We start from the raw sequence: 20,202 nt of genomic DNA, 5'->3' as shown, positions 1-20,202 counted from the left end.
ATCCTGCGCCCCCTTCATAGAAATTCTCTTCCCTCATCATAAATTCACCAAGGAAAGATCCTCCCGTGTAACCCCCTTCCTCCGACCCATCCCAACGTGAAAAAGTCCCTCTGAAAACGTCTGTATACTTCGTAATAACCATTACTGTATGTAAACAATGGTCAAAGGTTGTAACTTGCAGCCCATCCACAGGGAACTGTGGGGGGTTTTCGACTAAGCTGAATAGAATGGCTATCTCAAATTTTGATTCAGTGACTTTGGGGAAAAAATGTGCATGCGATGGGGCCTAGGTGCCCTCAAATTTTTTTGGTCACTTAGATAGGGCAGTAGAATTTTAATTTCCGCTAGAATGAACCCACTTGCGATATTCTTAAATCAATGGGTCGATACGATCTCCCCTGGAAAAAAAAAAAACAACAAAAAAACAAACAAACAAACACGCATCCATGCTGTCTTCTGGCAAAAAATAAAAAGATTCACAGTTCTTTTTAGATAGGAGCTTGAAACTTCTACAGTAGGGTTTTCTGATACGCTGAATCTGATGGTGTGATTTTTGTTAAGATTCTATGATTTTTAGGGGGTATTTTTCCCTATTTTCTAAAATAAGCAAACTTTTTCAGGCTCGTAACATTGATGAATAAAACTAAACTTGATGAAACTTATATATTTAAAATCAGTATTAAAATGCAATTCTTATGATGGAACTATTGGTATCAAAATTTCGTTTTTTAGAGTTTCAATTACTATTGAACCGGGTCGCTTCTTCCTACAGTTTCGTTACCATGAAATGTTTGAAAGCAACGGATATAACGTCTTTCATTGCATTAAGACATTAGTGTGTATGACAACTATTGACTGTAAGATTCGAGAAAATAAATTCTACAGACAACCTTCATATACGACAGATAAATCTTATCTGTATAGAAAAACCATGTCAGAAAAATAACTTCTGTAAGAAAAATGAGACGTGCAGATATACAAAGCAGAGCCACATTTAAAACAAAAACAAAACAAAAAAACGGCAAACTTTTGCTGCAAGTCAATAATGATTGCTGAACATCAAGAAAAATACTAATGTCAAATTACTAATCTTTGTTCTCTGAATCTTGCCACCTTTTCGAAGCATTGTTTTTAATTTTTAGCAAGGGTTGAGGGAATTTCGGGTTCAGTGGCCTAACTGCAGGTTTGCTAAAAAAATTTTTTATCAATTTTGGATCAAAAATCCATAAAAAGGTTTACTTTTTTTATTTTACCAACATTTCAAGTAGATAAATTGTAAATTAAAATAATATACAATGATCCTTATTAGAAAGAAATGATACACCTACAATTAATTTGAATCTGGTTAAAATCCGCAGTCATCACTTAAATATTTCTCATGGATTTTGTTTTGAAAATTGTGTTTTGACAACATATTCTATTTTATGAAAAAAATTTAGAATAAATTGAAAATAGAAATTGGGCTACATATTATTTATAAAATTGGATATAGGCTACAGACATAAGAAATTAACGCAATAAAACAGCTTCAATATCTCATGCAAAGATATGTTCATTTTTATCTTGGGGGATTTCTCTGAACAATGTATATTCGTAATAATAATATATTGCTTGGACTCACAGGCGAATGTGATTTCAACGCTGGAACGTGTGACTGGACCAATAAAGGAGGAGACTTTGAATGGTCTATCGCAAGGACTACATCAAAAACCCTAACAGGACCACTCACAGATCAAGCTGCTTCAGCGGGTAATCCAACTGGAGGTAAGTTACACTCTATGCTTACCGCATGCTTAGCTCTCTTTCTATTTCTTAATCTTTCTATTCCCCCCTCTATATTTCCTTCCTTTTGTGCATCTCTATGTCCTCTAAGCTTTTTGGACTATTTATATAATTGTTTCTTTTTTTGCTCTTTGCAGTTTAAAGAGCTACTTGACTTCATTCTCAGATTAAAGACATATTCTGCCTATCTGTCTCCTTTATATAAAATTTATATATTGTGTTTTGTTCAATAAAGACAAGTTCAGGCTCAAAAAGATATAAATTTACTAACAAGAAAAAGGCTGTCTCAACTGGTTGTGATAGATGGTACTAATACAATGTGCATCGCCAAAATAGGGGTTCTTTAAAGAATCCATTGTAAGCTCGGGGGGTAGTACAAGTAATTGAATAATGAAGTTTAGGATTGCTTTTTATTCATTCTTTCAACAAAATTTTTTACCTTGTTGCCAGCTTTTTTCTTTTCTATCCAGATTTCACAGATATCATAGCAGACTCTTTTTTATTGTATGCACCACCCAAATTCAATGTTGTTTTTAAAAATTTAATATTATAGTGTGTGATCAGGGTTGATTGATTAGTCTATTTTTTTTCTTGTCATCTTATATTCCTTCAGTATTCGATTTGTCCAAACCACAAGAAAAATGTATATAGTGTAATAACTACGGTCCTGCTCACACTCATTCCAAATCCATTAAAGGGTATTTTTGTCAGTTTTATCTATATAGAAGAATTCAAATAAATCCTTGGCTTATACAGAGAAAGATGTTGCATGAACTTTAACCGTGCCTCACGTCGGGATTATATTGGAACAAAAAAAAGTGGATGAAGATATTGGCTCCTCAATTTTTAACTTTAATATGCTGGCCATTCCTGCCTTTAAAATCCTTATGCTGATTGTGGTTGCAAGAGTAGTGACCAAAAGTTTTCAAATTAAATTTCTTTGAAACTATCTAGTGACAGCACTATCTAATGGCAACTATCTAATAAAATATTTTCCAGCCTTCGATTCAGAAATAATAACTGTTACTTAGATTTAACTAAACAATAGGTTGCAATTATGAAAACAAACTTTTGAGAAGTTCGGAAAAGAGCCCAACACATCTCAAACAGGACGTCTAATCGAAAAGAAAGATATAAGATTGAAATCACCATCGCTGTAAACTTTTGAGCCGTGGTCTACAGATCCATCTTAAAATTTCTTTCTTGCATTAATGTGTTGTTGCATAATGTTGCATAATGTGTTCGAAATATCCAGTTAATTAGTTTTATATCTATTCACTGTCAATAAAAAGGTATCATCCCTATTTTGAACTGTTTTACTTTCGTCATGGAAAGGCAGTGGGGTCTTCGAAGTTATCTAATAGTGGCTACATTTCCTTTTTTTCTCACCAACGCTAGTAGATTACTAGAACATTGTAAAGAGATGGCGTTGAAGGAAGGCTAAGGCTATTAGATTAGACGTTCAGGATCTCACACAAAAGCTTGTGCTCATAGATTCATTTTTTTTCTTTTATAAATTGGTCTTGATAATGCCTGAGTAAACTGCCATATTATACCAAAAATAACACTCTTTTTGGTGACATTTCTAGAGCGGAGAAACTAAAATGTTTAGCTCATATTTTTAAAGAAACTTTCCAGTAAAAAAAGGACCCCAATTAACCCTAGCCTGGAAATTGTAGCTACTTTACTGATTGAACAAAACGGCAATCCCAGATTAGGAAAATGAAGTTTTGAGAATTTCAAAAAGAGCCTAAAACCCGTCAAACGCGGCATAACGTCAAATTAAAATAAAATTACTATTTTGCAATCACCATCGTTGCAAATCCGTTGACTAGAGATTCACTGTTCTCCATCTCGAAAAACAAAGACAAATTGTATTTTTATATGGATAGTACTGACGTATATCCTTTTCTTTTCAATTACAACCAGAGAACTGGAAAATTGTGGAGTTATGGTTGACGATTGATTAAACCATTTTGATGGGGTCTTAGCTATATCTCCATGGGCAGGCTATCCTAATAGGCTACACTGATTTATTTTTGATCTTGTATTTTTCTGTCTTTTGCTGCTGATTAATACACTTCCAAAAATAAAACTTTTTTTTACTTTTATTTTCACGACCTAGTACAGACAAAAGACTTGTTACTATGGACTACCTATGTAGTTAGTAGATAATCGATAATATAGTTGGTTGTCAATGTAGTTTTGCAATAGAATTTTGGTTGAATGGGAAGGGTGACTATTATTAATATAAATGGAAAACCTATGAATCCTCTGGTCTTTCATTGGGCTGAAATCATTTTAACACTTATCCTGTAGGCACCCTTAAATAAAAAACTTATCTTAATCCGGCATTTTATTTAAAGAAATCTTTTTTTGGTATTTTTTTCCAACTATTTTTCTATTGGTGGGATATTCCACGGGGATAATTTTTCATGGGGAGAAAAGTTTCCAGGGGGTGAACTTTTCAGGGGAAATTTAACACTGGGGTAATTTGTCAGAATTCCTATACGAAATTCTTCGCATGTGTTGCCTTCTCTTTTTTATCTCAATTTTACGCATGGATATGTTAAGGGTAATTGTCCGGGGTAAATTTTCACTAAAACTGAATTGCCTTGAAAATAAATTCTTGGGGAGGAGGGATTTTTCCGTGGAGGAGTAGCCTGATTTCTTGGCAATATTTAAAAAACAATCAAAATTAAATAAAAAAGCAAGATTTTTTCAACTGAAAGTAAGGAGCAACGTTAAAACTAAAAACGAACAGAAACGAACAGGATATCAAAAGAAAGCTTACTATTTTTCTTCCTATGCACGCTTTTTAAAATAAATAATTTGTAAAAGTTAATTTTTCAAAAGCAAAATTCTTCTGGTGAAAGTAAAAATGAAGATTAGAATTAAAACGGAGAAAATTATTGCTTCGCGGAATATAAAACATACAATAACAATACCAGTACAAAAAAATGACAATTATTTCTCTATCTTTGTTGGATTATACAGAACTAGGGCTTTACTGAAAACTCAACAACAAAATAAGATTTTTGTGAGGTAGAAACTTAGGACTTAAGGATGTTCTTATGATATAAAACATTAGCTTTCTCGTTCCTTCTGCGCAGGTTCTGTGATTTTAATAAAGTATTAGTTATACAGTGTCTTACAAACATAAAGAACTCTCATCAGCTATTTGAAACATTACCAAAAACTCTCAGAATTAACAAAACTAACAGGAAAATGACAGTATTTGAAATTATCTATTCAGTTCAATTATCTGTATACCAATAGGCAAGAGAAAGAGAGAGGGAAAAAAATTTGGCTTGTTATCCGCGACTTCAAATGAGTGCTTGACAAATAATAATATCATTTAGTTCCTAATTTGGAATTTTTATAGGTGGCTATGCTTTTATTGACTCTTCAAGTCCACAACGAGAAGGCCAAACTGCTCGACTGGAAAGCCCCGAGTTCAGCTTAGAAAACCCTGTCTGCTTTTCATTTTGGATAAATATGTATGGTGAGGGCATTGGAAGATTAAGGTAGGCTTTTTGAGATCTTATTCACTCTGATGTTACAAGTTTTAATAAACACATAATTTTATTACTAAAACGTAAATATAATTCAACGAAACAAATAAATAGATCAATTGAATAATTAATAAAATTAAGGAAAGTAGCATAGATTTTCATTTACTCAAAACAAAAAATGAAACAAAATCTGTTTTTTAACAAAGCTCTGATTGATTTTAGTCTCTATATTGGACAAAATGCTATAAACTTAAAATACTCAGATAAAAATGCTTCAGCACGTCACACTAGTCAAGATCGTAACTCTTTATTTAACATTGAAATATATGTCAACATTTCAACTATTCTTAACGTAAGCACCTTTTTAGAATGGATGACAGAAACAAATTCTCCAATAAATGGTTGAATAAGAATAAAATTTGGCTATTTACCGAGAAAATTCTGATAATTCAAAAAATTTTAAAACATTTATGTGTTTGATATCCGTTTACTTGTCATAAAGTTTGACGTTTTATCAAAATTTTTCAAAAATGACTGCTCTAACACTAGGGGTGTCGACTTTGAGTGAGAAGTGTTTATAAACAACTTTAAAACTTTACCTTAAGGGGTTAGTGACGAGGCGGGGCACTCCCCTCCTTATATAGGAATAATTTCCGTTTGTTATAACTATTAATGCTGCTCCTTACTTTCAGCTGAAAAAACTTTTTTATTATGTAATGATGGGAGAGAATAATGCGTTATGTTTTCAAAGTTTATTTGAAAACAAATAAATTTCAAACGTTCCTCTTCTCGATTAGTTCAATCCGGAACATCTAACCTAACAACCTTAGATTCCCTTTAACGTCATCAGCTGGGTTGAAGTTGATGTTTTAGGATTCTCTATGTTCCTGTAGTTAATCTTCTAGCAAATTCAGTTTGATCGGATATCTCTTGTCATTTTTAAAGTTTTCCACATTCTGATATATATTTTGTTTGTGTTAACGATTGCACCTTAGGAGTAGTTTTCAAATGATTTGGGTAGGCGCTAGTCGTTTTGCAAGCAATTAACATATAAAATTCCTAAAAAGTTACGTGCAAGAGCTTAAGTGATAGTCGATTTCTTAGCTAAAAAGGATGTAATTCTGGCCTTGATTCTTTTAATAAGACTTATTGTTGACGGCATTTTATTTAAGAGTCTAAACTTGATATATCTTGGGATTTTGTGCAATTTATGTGCTTTGGTTCCAAAATATTGTACTTTTCCTTGTTTCCTTGGATTCTAATCACCAATAAGATTGACCTATAATGTTACTAAATAAAAAAATAAAAAAAAAACATGTTTTTGACTGAAATTAAGGAGCAACATTATTACTCAAATGAACAGAAATTGTTTCAGGTATGAAGGTTGCCCCCTCCTTAATACCTTGCTCTTTACGCTAAAGCTGTTAGCACTTTAAAAAACAAAATCCTATTCTAATTAAATGGCTCCTGTATTTCAGTAGCCGTTCTTGAAAATTGGGACAAACTGTCAAACTTTAGCGTAAAAAGCAAGGTATTGAGGAGGGGTCAGCCTTTTATATACGAAATAATTTCTGTTCGTTCTGAGTTTTGATGATGCTCCTTACTTTCAGTTAATTTTTTTTTATGTATATAATTTCTGTTCGTTTTTCATAATACACATAAATTTGGTTAATTCTCCATGTAACATTTCCCTCATCCTAAAAGGAAACTCTTCCGTGAAAATTTCATTCAAAGTACAGTACACCCCCTCGCTAAGTTCCCTACAGACAGTTCCATCCTCACTGAAAATCCCCTCTCCCTGTAAAATTTGTCACGAACGATTCAGGGTGAAAAATTATCCTTAGCATATTTTCATTTAAAAAAAAGTTTTCATCTCTAATAGGTGTTTCGATCACTCGGAAATGCCCCTTCTGTAGAAATTTTTTCTGGAAAATCAAAACTAGTGGAACATAGCGCTCGAATAATTCCCCCGTAGCATCTGCACATGCAAAATTGAGTTCGCAAAGATAACGTAAGACAGTTAACAATATTTTTTTGTTTGGATTTCTACCCCTAGCCCCCCAAAAAAAACATCCCCTAGGAGGATTCTCCCAATAAAAATTAACCCCAAGCACAAAATCTCCCCTCCTTTAAAAATGTCTGTATACTTCCCAATAACAAATACTCTACGTAAACAATGGGCAAATTAGTTATTTGAAAAATACATAGTTGTTTGACCTTTCATCTATATTGAGCAAAATAGCCCCAGAAATTTCCCTCCCAAAGGAAGATTCTCCCAATAGAAATTCACACCAAACACTAAATCCCTCTTCCTTTAAAACTGTCTGTACACTTCCTAATAACAGATACTATACGTAAACAGTGGGCAAATTAGTTATTTGAAAAAGACAAAGTTATTTGATCTTTCAACTATATTGAACAAAATGTCTATCTTAAAATTCTTTATCAAATAACTTTGGTCATTTATCCTCCAGTCTTTATGGCTACTCAAAAAGGGCACTAAAAATTTTAATTTCTGTTTGAATGCGCCCTCTCCCTATCTTCTAGGATCATTATTTCAATATGATCACCCCTTGGAAAAAACAACAGAAAAAAAGTAAATAAATAAAAAATAAAGTAAACACACATCCATGATCTGTCTTCTGGCAAAAAGTAGTAAAATTTAACATTCTGGGCAGTATAGGAGCGTGACACTTTATATAAGGTTATATAGGTGCGATTTTCAAGACTCCTTGAATTTTAGGTGATATTTCCTCCCTATTGGAAAAATCGGGAAAATTTTCTCACGCTCGTAACTTTTGATCGATAACACTAAATTAACGAATTTTATATATTTGGCATGTGTATAATAAGCAAATTCTTTTGATGTATCTATTGATATCAAAATGTTCTTTTTATAGTTTTGGTTACTATTGAGCCGAGTCGCTCATTACTTACAGTTTGTTACCACGAACTGTTTGATGTACTTCAAGATAGCTTAAACGTCAAATTTGGAATATCTAGCATTTGTCGATTCATTGCAGATCGTTGGTATAAGATACAAATCAAATAGCACCGTAATACCAGGCATATATTTTTGAAAAGTTGCTTTTCTGGAGTGTGATATCATATTTGAGTGGCTCTATTACTCATTCTTCGAAATATCATCTAAACTGATTTTCAGAGTTTATAACGAAAAATGTATATTTTTACAGCAGAGCTAGTATATGATTCATTTTTGGCTGTGTTCTAATAAAGGAAATCTCAAAGCTTTTTCCTTTATATGATAAACAAAAGTGATTGTGTAAAGGCTATACTAAAGCCTAACACGAGCAGAAATAAATATAGTATTATAGTAATTCACATTAGAAATAACCAAAAATTAAAATCGATGAATAAATTAGTCCTGTGGTGGCGCAGTGGATTTTACCTTAGCTTGGTAATAGAGGACCCAGAGATCGAATCATGCTGCAGCAATGCACTGCAGGGCCGACGCAGGGACCTTAATAGTCAAAAAGCGTCGTTAATCTGATACAATACAATACGATGAATAAATTAAACCCAAAACATAGTCAAGAACTGACGGGTAGGCAGCCACGCCGATGACATATTTGTTTCTGCACTGTGAATAGACTTCAAAAGATTCGTGGTAACAAGCTGTAAATGAGGGGTTACATGGGGTAATAGGAGCCGAAAATCCCAAATAGGAATTTTGATGACAATTCATGCATTAAAAGACTCGCGTTCCAACTGTATGAAACTCGTTAAGTTTAAAAATAATTATCCAAAGTTGTGAGCCTGAGAAAATTTCCCTAATTTTCAAAAAACAGGGATATACCCCAATCGACAAGTGATCTAAATATTAGTCACATCATTAAATTAAGCATATAAGAGAGACCTTTTGTTTAGGTTTCAAGATCCTATCTAGAAAAGTGTGGAAATTTGAATTTTTCCCAGAACGAAGATCGCGGATGCGGGTTTATTTGTCTGTATGCTTGATTTCTCTCAGTTTTTCCCAAACGCTATGATATCGAACAAATAGTTCTAGAAGATAATTTGATTGGAGTAAGAAGTGATTTTTCAAAACAAAAACTGCATTTTTTGGTATCTATTACCAAGGGCGTATCCAAAACTTTTGCAGGAAGGGTATTAACAAACAAAAAAAATTAAAAAAGGAACAAAAGTTTATGTATATGTATTTTTACTATTAAAAAAAAACCAGGGGGGCCAACCTCCCTGGATGCTAGCTTGTCTATAACGTCTTATTCTGCACATGACGTAATGACACCATGCGCAAATGCTACTAAAAAAGTGGTTCACTACTTATAGGGCTTTGGAGTTATGTTAGAAGAAATATTAATAAACAACATAACTGAACAGCCACCTACATTTTCAAAACAAAATAGCTATCAGTTTATTTGGTACAACTTTCAAAGCCTGTTGAAACTGAGAAAAGAGAAAAAAAACAAAGGATCAAACAAAGAACAAAAGCAATTTGAAACTCGGATGCACATTGTATCTTTTGATTTTCTGACATACCCATTAAGTTTCCAGATTATACCGCTATGAAACTCTGAGACTCTCTGAGTAATCTCAAAATTCGTATCCGATTTCATTGGAATCACGAGGAGGGTAGCATAATAGGCTACGGGAGGGTTCTGCAACTAGGGCTAGAGATTAATGGAGGAATAGCCAAGGAATACGAAATTGAATGAATGATCGTGAAGAGTTAAAAGAGGGATTATTCGATCAAATTTTTGGGTCTTGTGACACATTTAAGCGAATCACTTAGTACAGAGCAATAGCTTCAAAAATGACCTTTTGACTATGAAGATACCACATCCATTCATTTTGGTATCTTAATATTGAAGGAAAAAACTTGTATAGAAAGATATGAAAGTCGAGCTAAGCAAGTAGCTGGGAAAGAAAGCACACCTTGAGAAAGACAAGGATGGTGTCAAATTGAGTGTAAAACAACTTAGGTAGAATCAGCAGGTGGCAGCACTATCAACGTCAAGATTTCTAGCAGATATATCCACAACTAGGATTATCGGAGCTTTACAGTCATATCCGTTTCAGATAGACTAGCAACGCTAATAGTTTATTTGGACAAGGCTGTATTGGGACCAATTTACGGCTTATGGAGAATTTTTAAAAAAGTGCCGGTACAGAAAATCAATGGGGATGGGATAGCGTAGAATCCGAAGGGCCTATACTTGAAAGCTTATTAGGATAACACCATGTATGTCTGCTTAGAGTTCTGGGATGCGTCAAATTGGAATAATGAGATATCTGTCTGCTCAGTGTGCATACTAGTATGCTACTCAAAAGTCAGTTCTTTTGGTGTATCAATCCATTTTCTAGAGTTTTGGTTACTATTAGTTTGAGTCGTTCCTTACTTACAGTTTGTTACCGCGAACTGTTTGACCATTGAAGGTCCAGTTTTAATACCAGCCGCAGAAAAGGGGTTGGGTAGGAGGACAACGTTTTCAAAATGCTATTGCTTTATTCATTTTTATACGCTATTTGAGATTCCATTATTTTTGGATTGATATTACCGATGGCTTGTAAGTATTGCAGGCATTGTAAGTTATGTGCTTGAGGTGTATATGGTTCTTATAACAAGGATGCTCGTAAAAACTTCAGAGAGGGCTCATTTGATTGGAAATCGAAAGTTCTAGTTCACTTTTTAAGAGTCAAAAGAGATCCAAGGGGAACTAGCCCCTTCCCCCATCCTTTTACCCTAAACCCATCTGATAAAACTTTTGATATAGCCGTTTTGTTAAAAATAGTTCAAAGATACCCGTATAAACTTCAGAGAGGGCTCATTCGAATGGAAATTAAAGGTTTTTGTTCAGTTTTTGAGAGTCAAAAGAGATTGGAGGATAAATAACCCCCCTTACCACGCCCCCCTTTCCCAACATGTATCTGATCAAGTTTTGAGATACCTATTTTGTTAAAAATAATTAAAAGATCATATAAAAAAAAAACTTTGGTGTCGACAAAACCCCTCCACCAGGGCCTAGAGGCAGGCGTTGTAATTTTGCCATGACTCTTATGAAAGGGATGCTCATATAAACTTCAGCGAGGGCTCATTTGATTGAAAAGTAAAAGTTCCAACTCACTTTTTAAGAGTCAAGAGAGGTTCGAGGGCATCTAAGCCCCTTCATGCTCTTTTTCTCTGAATCCATCCGATTCAAATTTTGAGATAGAAATTTTTTTAAAATAATTCAAAAATTAGATAACAAAAACTGCGGTGTCAAAGCAACCCCCCATGGCCCAGGGGGGGCTGGCGTTGTAATTTGTGTGCTTGAGGTGTATATGGTTCTTATTACAAGGATGCTCATATAAACTTCAGCAAGGGCTCATTTGATTGGAAACTGAAAGTTCCAACTCACTTTTTAATAGTCAAGAGAGGTCCGAGAGCATCTAGCCCCTTCATGGTCATTTTCCACCAAACCTATCCAATAAACATTTTGAGATAGAAATTTTTTAACAATAGTTCAAAAATTAGATAACAAAAACTCCGGTGTCAAAACAACCCCCCATGGCCCGAGGGGCTGGCGTTGTAATTTATGTGCTTGAGGTGTATATGGTTCTTATAACAAGGATGCTCATATAAACTTCAGCAAGGGCTCATTCGATTGAAAATTGAAAGTTCCAAGTCACTTTTTAAGAGTCAAGAGAAGTCCGAGGGCATCTAGTCCCTTCATGGTCTTTTCCCACGAACCCATCCGATACAAATTTTGAGATAGAATTTTTTTTAAAATAGTTCAAAAATTAAATAGCAAAAACTCCCGTGTCAAAACAACCCACAGGGCCCGGGGGGCTGGCGTTGTAGTTTATGTGCTTGAGGTGTATATGGTTCTTATAACAGAGATGGTCTTTTAAACTTCAGAGAGGGCTCATTTGATTGGAAATTGAAAGTTCTAGTTCAATTGTTAAGAGTCAAAAGAGATCTGAGGGCAACTAGCCTCATTCCCTCGCACTATTTTCCAAACCCATCTAAAAAAATTTTGAGATAGCCTTTTGTTAAAAATAGTTCAAAGATCAGATAAGAAAAAGTTCTGTGTCGACGCAACCCTCAGTGCCCGGGGCAGGCGTTGTAAGCTATACTCTTGTGGCGCATATGGTTCATATGGAAGGGATAATCGTATAAACTCCAGAGGCGGCTCATTCTATTGGAAAATAAAGGTCTTTGTTCAGATTTTGAGAGTCAAAAGAAATTTTAGGACAGATAACCACCCTTATTACGCCCCCTTTTCCCCACATGTATCTGATCAAATTTTCAGATAGCCATTTTTTTAAAATAATATAAAGATCACATAAAAAAACTTAGGTGTCGGCAAAACCCCCCACCAGGGCCTGGAGGCAGGCGTTGTAATTTTGCCATGGATGCATATATGGTTCTTATGAAAGGGATGCTCATATAAACTTCAGCGAGGGCTCATTTGATTGAAAACTAAAAGTTCCAACTCACTTTTTAAGACTCAAAAGAGATCCGAGGGCAACTAGCCCCCCTCCCCGCATTTTTTCTCCTAATCCATCTGATAAAAATTTTGAGATAGCTATTTTTAAAGAGTTCAAAGATCAGATAAAAAAAAGTTCTTTGTCGACGCAAACCCCTAGGGCCCAGGGGCAGGTGATGTAAATTATACTCTTGTGGCATATATGGTTCATATGAAAGGAATGCTCGCATAAACTTCGGAGAGGGCTCATTCGATTGTAAATTAAAGGTTCTTGTTCAGGGTCAAATGAGATCAGAGGGCAACTAGCCCCTCTCGCCCTTTTCCCCTATATGTATCTGAAAATTTTTTGAGACAGCCATTTTGTTAAAACTAGTTCAAAGATCATATGAGAAAATCTTAGGTGTCGATAAAGTCCACCCCTCCACCAGGGCATGGAAGCAGGGGTTATAATTTATGTCCTGGAGGCATATATGGTTCTTATGAAAGGGACCCTCTTATAAACTTTAGTGAAGGCTCATTTGATTGAAAAACTGAAAGTTCTAGCTCATTTTTTAAGTGTCAAAAGAGATACGAGGGCAACTAGCCTCCCTCCCCACGATTTATTTTCCCCAAATGCATTCTGTAAGTATTTTGAGATTGCCATTTTGTTAAGAAATAGTTCAAAGGTCAGATAAGGAAAAAATCTTGTGTCGATGCAACCTCCAAGAGCACAGGGGCAGGCATTGTAAGTTATGGTCTGGGGGCACATATGGTTCTTATGGAAGAGATGCTCTTATAAACTTCGGAGAGAGCTCATTTGATTGGATATTGAAAATTCCAGTTCAGATTTTAAGAGTCAAAAGAGATCAGAGGGTGACTATTCTCCACCGCTCCCCTTTCCCCCAAACCTATCCGATACAAATGTTGAGATAGTCATATTTTTTAGTAGTTCAAAGGTCAGATAACAATAACTCCGGTGTCGCCCCCCAGGGCCCAAGGGCAGGCGTTGTAAGTTGTATCCATGGGGAATGTATGGTTTTTATGAAAGGGATGTCGCATAAATTTTGGAAACGGCTCATGTGATTGGATATCGAAAGTTCTAGTTCAGTTTTTAAGAATCAAAAGAGATCGGAGGGCAACTATTCCCCACCACTCCTTTTTTTTCAAACCCATCCGATATAAATTTTGAGATAGCCATTTTTTTTCAAATAGTTCAAAGGTCAGATAACAAAAACTCCGGGTTCAAAACAGCCCCCAAGGACAGGCGTTGTAAGTTGTGTCTATGGGGAATATATGGTTCTCATGAAAGGGAATGTTGTATAAACTTTGGAGACGGCTCATGTGATCGGAAACTGGAAGTTCTAGCTCACTTTTTAAGAGTCAAGAGAGGTCCGAGGGCATCTAGTCCCTTCATGTCCCTTTTCCTCAAACCCATCCGATAAATTTTTTAAGATGGCCATTTTATCAAAAATAGTTCAAAGGTCAGATAAGAAAAACTTTTGTGTCGACGCAACTCCCCAGGTCTCGCGAATGGGCGTTGTTAGTTATGCTGTGGGGGAATATGCGGTTCATATGGAAGAGATGCTCGTATAAACGTTGGAGACGGCTCATCTGATTAGAAATCGGAACTTCTATTTCCCTTTTAAGAGTCAAAAGAAATCGGAGGGCAACTAGCCCCCCTAGCCCTTTTTTCCCCAAACCCATCAGGTAACAAAATTTTGGGGGATGAACTCAAAAGTGGCTCATTTGATTGGAAATTGAAAATTCTAGTTACCTTTTTATGAGTCAAAACCATTTTATCAAAAATAGTTCAAAGGTCAGATAAGAAAAACTTTTGTATCGACGCAACTCCCCAGGTCTCGACAATAGGCGTTGTTAGTTATGCTGTGTGGGAATATGCGCTTCATATGGAAGAGATGCTCGTATAAACGTTGGAGAGGGCTCATCTGATTAGAAATTGAAACTTCTAGTTCCCTTTTAAGAGTCAAAAGAAATCGGAGGGCAACTAGCCCCCCTAGCTCTTTTTTCCCCAAACCCATCAGGTAACAAAATTTTTGGGGATGAACTCAAAAGTGGCTCATTTGATTGGAAATTGAAAATTCTAGTTACATTTTTATGAGTTAAAAGCAACGGAGAGTAACTACCCCCCCCCCTCCTTGTGAAATAAACACTCTTTTCCCCAAATACTCAAAGGAAAATTGTGAGATAGCCAGTTTATTTGGAATAGTTCAATAATAAGATAACAAGAACTTCATTAAGATAACAAGAACAATGTCAACACCCCCCCCCCAGAGCCGATGGAAGGTTTGTAACTTATGCCAAGGTGGGATATGCGGTGTTTATGGAAGATGTGGTCGTATAAACTTTTGAGAGACTAAAATGATTAAAAAATGAAAGTTCTAATTCACCTTTTAGGAGTCAAAAGTGATCCGGTGGTGACTAACCCCCCTCCCTCCCAACTTTCTTTTCCCCAAATGCGTCCAATCGAATTTCTTATTGAGCTATTTTGTTTCAAAATAGAATAAAGATAATATAAAACAAATTCCTGGGGTAAAACATCTCCCTCCCCCTTCAGAATATACAAGTGTTGTAAAATGCGGCCTGGGGTATATAAGGTTTTTATGGAAGGGATGGTTATATAAACTCTGGAAGGGGCTTATTCGATTGTAAATCAGAATTTTTCGTACCCTTCTCAAGAATCAAAACTTATTGGAGGGCACTAGCCCCGCCCCCTCCAAGGCCCTTTTCTTCTAAATGCATTCAATCAATATTTTGAATATTATCTTGTTCAAAATAGTTTAAAGATCAAATAACAAAAACTCTGGTGTCAACATATCCCTCCACAGCCCGGGGGCAAGGGTTGTAAGCCGTGTCCCGTGGGCAAGGTTTTAGTGACTTTTTCAAGAGTCATGAAAAGTGGTCGAACGGTAAATACCCCACTCTCCTTCATTCCTTTTCCCCAAGTACATCTGATAAATATTTTGAGATAGCCAGTTTGTTCAAAATAGTCCAAAATTCAAATTACTATAAATTAGGGGTTAAGAAATCCTCCATAACACCCAGGACAAGCATTGTAACTTATGGAAGTTTTAAGTTCTTAAGAATCAAAAGTGATCAAAATGTAACAAGTCCCCCCTGTTGTGCATTTGTCTCCAAATGCATCTTACTAAAATTTTGAAACAGGTATTTTGTTCAAAATAGTCCAAAATCCAAATTACTATAACTTAGGGGGCTGAGAAATATCTCCTAGCCCTGGGGCAAGGACTGTAACTTATGTAAGTTGGTCAATTTTTAGAATACAAGGGTATGTGGATGGGTGACTTTGGAGGGGGCTCATTCAATCGGAAATTGAAAATTGTATCTCTTTTTTTAAGAGTCAAAAGTGATAAATGGCCAACTAGCCCCGTTCTACTGTCCCAAAAAACATCTGGTCAAAATTGGAGATAACCATTTTGTTCAAAATAGTTCAAAGGCCAAATAACTATGCTTCCGGGGATATCTCTCCCCCCTTCCAGCCGCGGAAAATGACTCTGAGCTAAAGAACTTAATTATTGTTACTTTGACATTTTGTTTAATTTGATACTTGGTTTTAGTGATGTCGAACGGTAACTACCCCACTCTCCTTCATTTTTTTCCCCAAGTACATCTGATAAATAGTTTGAGATAGCCAGTTTGTTCAAAATAGTCCAAAATTCAAATTACTATAAATTAGGGGTTAAGAAATCCTCCATAACACCCAGGACAAGCATTGTAACTTATGGAAGTTTTAAGTTCTTAAGAATCAAAAGTGATCAAAATGTAACAAGTCCCCCCTGTTGTGCATTTGTCTCCAAATGCATCTTACTAAAATTTTGAAACAGGTATTTTGTTCAAAATAGTCCAAAATCCAAATTACTATAACTTAGGGGGCTGAGAAATATCTCCTAACCCTGGGGCAAGGACTGTAACTTATGTAAGTTGGTCAATTTTTAGAATACAAGGGTATGTGGAAGGGTGACTTTGGAGGGGGCTCATTCAATCGGAAATTGAAACTTGTATCTCTTTTTTTAAGAGTCAAAAGTGATAAATGGCCAACTAGCCCCGTTCTTCTTTCCCAAAAAACATCTGGTCAAAATTGGAGATAACCATTTTGTTCAAAATAGTTCAAAGGCCAAATAACTATGCTTCCGGGTTAACTCTCCCCCCTTCCAGCCGCGGAAAATGACTCTGAGCTTCAGAACTTAATTATTGTTGCTTTGACATTTTGTTTAATTTGATACTTGGTTTTAGTGATTTACCTGGTAACTTCTATTTATGGTGCAAGGGCTATAAGTTGTGCAAGCTGCTTATTGTTGCTTTGATACTTAAATACTTTGTTTAATTTGATACTTGGATTTAGTGATTTACGTGGTAACTTCTATTTACGGTGCAAGGGCTATAAGTTGTGCAAGCTGTTTATTGTTAGTTTGATACTTAAATACTTTGTTTAATTTGATACTTGGATTTAGTGATTTACGTGGTAACTTCTATTTACGGTGCAAGGGCTATAAGTCGTGCAAGCTGCTTATTGTTAGTTTGATACTTAAATACTTTGTTTAATTTGATACTTGGATTTATTGATTTACGTGGTAGCTTCTATTTACGGTGCAAGGGCTATAAGTCGTTCAAGCTGCTTGTTGTTAGTTTGATACTTTGTTTAATTTGATACTTGGATTTAGTCATTTACGTGGTAACTTCTATTTACGGTGCAAGGGCTCTAAGTTATGCAAGCTGCTTATTGTTACTTTGATACTTAAATACTTTGTTTAATTTGATACTTGGATTTAGTGATTTACGTGGTAACTTCTATTTACGGTGCAAGGGCTATAAGTCGTGCAAGCTGCTTATTGTTACTTTGATACTTAAATACTTTGTTTAATTTGATACTCGGATTTAGTGATTTACGTGGTAACTTCTATTTACGGTGCAAGGGCTATAAGTTGTGCAAGCTGCTTATTGTTAGTTTGATACTTAAATACTTCGTTTAATTTGATACTTGGATTTAGTGATTTAAGTGGTAACTTCTATTTACGGTGCAAGGGCTATAAGTTGTGCAAGCTGCTTATTGTTACTTTGATAATTAATTACTTTGATACCTTGTTAACTTTGATCCTATCTTTACTTTGGTACTTTGGTATTGTTACTTTGATACTAATTTTGATACTTTGATAAAGGTTTGATGTTGAAAAAAAACTTATTTGAAATAAGGAGTTTCTTAAAAACTTGAATTTTCAATCAAAAAACGACAAAAATTAATTAAAAAATAAGTTCCAACAGCTTTTTATCCCCAATTCTTTTCAAAAGAATTGAGGTTATGTACTTAGGAATGGTGTCTTTGCTACAAACAAGAGTATGGCTACTGCCCGTTTCCGAAACGGCAAAAGTATCATTCTCTTACTTAAATAACCAATTCTCTTACTTAGAACTATCATTGGTCTTACTTAAGGGGCTACAAAGTTCTGCAAAATTAGTTTACCTATTTTTTTTTATTATAATACTTGGGAGAACAGAATTCAAAGACAAGTGAGAATTGGATTAAGGATTGGTTGTTAGACCGCAGTCGTCTTCTGGGAGTAGGGTTTATGTACTTCTAATGAGCGGTGTCTTCACAACAAACAAGATTATGGCTACTGCACGTTTCCCTAACGGTAAAAATATCATTCTCTTACTTAAATAACAAAAAAATTTTACTTAGAATCATCATTCTCTCATTTTTTACTGCCCGTTTCTCTGCAGGTAAAACAGTAAGGCCTACTGCGTATTTGGCGCTTTACTAAAAGGAATTATATTGCAATATTTTATTTTGTTCTTATTACAACATTGAAAATAAAATAAAAATTGCAATGAAACCAGACCAGGATTTGCCAATAGGCCTATTAGGCCCTGCGGCTTTCACGATTCCCGAGGTTTTGGCAATTTCCCTAAAAATCTTGCCAGAACGAGTGGCAAAAACGCTTGGGCCTAGAGGTGAAGAAGCTTTAAATCTGGCCTGGGTGAAACAAAATCTTTAGCTGGTAAGCTATCAGTAATTACTATCATTATGCACTCAATATTCAGTTTAATTTATTAGTTCTTACCAAAACTGTTAATTTATTTTGGAATACAAAAAGTATTTTGAAATAGGGAATCCTGAAAAACTCGACACTTTAGCAACAAAAACGAACAGAAATTAATTTAAAAAGAAAAAACTCCGAGTAAGATGTTTTCTAAAGAAAAGTAAAGGCCATATTAAACTTAAGATTAGAAGAAATAGAAACCTACAGTTACTATTAAAGACAACCAGAAATAGAAAACAACCAGAAATTACTATTAAAGAATAAATAAAACCCAAAACGAACTGAAATGCAATAAATAATCATAGCTAAAAACATACAGCAGGCTCTAATATAAATGAATAAACAAATCTCAAAACGAGGAAAGCTTAAGTTGAATATGCAAATTAACCGAACTAAAATATTTTGCTATTGAGGCATAGATGAACCCAAAAGGAACAAAAATCAAATAAACTATCATAGAAAACAAATAAGCAATAGTTGCTAATATAAATGAGTAAATAAATCTTAAAAGGAGTGAAACTTAAATTGAATATGCAAATCCAGCTTGAAAAGAACAAAAATCCTTACAAAGAAGAGTTTGGGTTTTGCCTCCTTCATTCACCGTAAAAGTCTAAAACCTACTGCGCCATTGGTGCTTTACTGAAAACAAGTTATATTACAAATGTTTTTCTTTTGTACTTATTACAACATTGAAAACAAACATAAAAATTATGTAAAATTAAATTTTGAACTGATGAGCTTTCATCAATTAATATCATTATATATTTAATGTTTAGTTATATTCTATTAAGAAAGGGGTAATTGATTTTATTAAGAAATTAATTTAAATTAAATTAATTAAATTAATTACCTTATTTATTTTGAAATAGGTAATTAATTATAAGATAAAATTAATTGCCTTAATTAAAGGAAATTAGTTTTATCTATTTTATTAAGAGTTAAGGGGTAAGAAAATAAAAATAAATTTTTGCACTTAGTTTTAGATTTTTTTTTCCAGGACGCTTTTGTCTTTTAGATCATTAAGGACATAAAGGACCATAAAGACCATCTACGGGTATCCCCTTCCTAATCTCAAATGTACAACTGATTGTTTCAAACCTCTATATAAATTCAAAATTAAGGTTACCCTTTTCTTGTAGGGTGATAAAATCCGCGGAGGAAAGTAAAGAAGCCCAAGGTAAAGAAGAGGTTGTATGGGAACTGAGCGAAAAAGGCCCTCAATCTCTCTGGTATCGTTCACAAGTCACATTAGCATCTGATTCGCCATTCAAGGTATATTTTGTTTTGGTTATCTATAAAATATTCATCCGAGTTTTCAATTATTTTTAGACCGTCATTAGAGAATCCACTTTCACTTTAATTTTAAAAAGTCTACGAATATACAGTAACAAAATACAGGTAAGA

At 34.6% G+C, this 20,202-nt stretch overlaps 1 protein-coding gene across 2 annotated transcripts in view; it reads left to right on the top strand.

The window, feature by feature from the left end:
• The window catches only part of LOC136032936 (MAM and LDL-receptor class A domain-containing protein 2-like), a gene marked incomplete at its 5' end in the record, with an annotated part of 79,748 nt that overhangs the window by 11,407 nt on the left and 48,139 nt on the right, over window positions 1-20,202 (top strand). For both annotated transcript variants that reach the window (XM_065713404.1, XM_065713405.1), the window contains 3 exon segments: window positions 1,624-1,764; window positions 5,168-5,309; window positions 19,938-20,070. In XM_065713404.1, coding sequence (XP_065569476.1) covers window positions 1,624-1,764; window positions 5,168-5,309; window positions 19,938-20,070 — 416 coding nt within the window.

This window comes from Artemia franciscana, chromosome 11 (assembly GCF_032884065.1).
Source record: "Artemia franciscana chromosome 11, ASM3288406v1, whole genome shotgun sequence".
Lineage (NCBI taxonomy): Eukaryota > Metazoa > Arthropoda > Branchiopoda > Anostraca > Artemiidae > Artemia > Artemia franciscana.
Note: the sequence above shows the minus strand (reverse complement) of the source record. Positions and strands in the feature narration are given on the sequence as shown.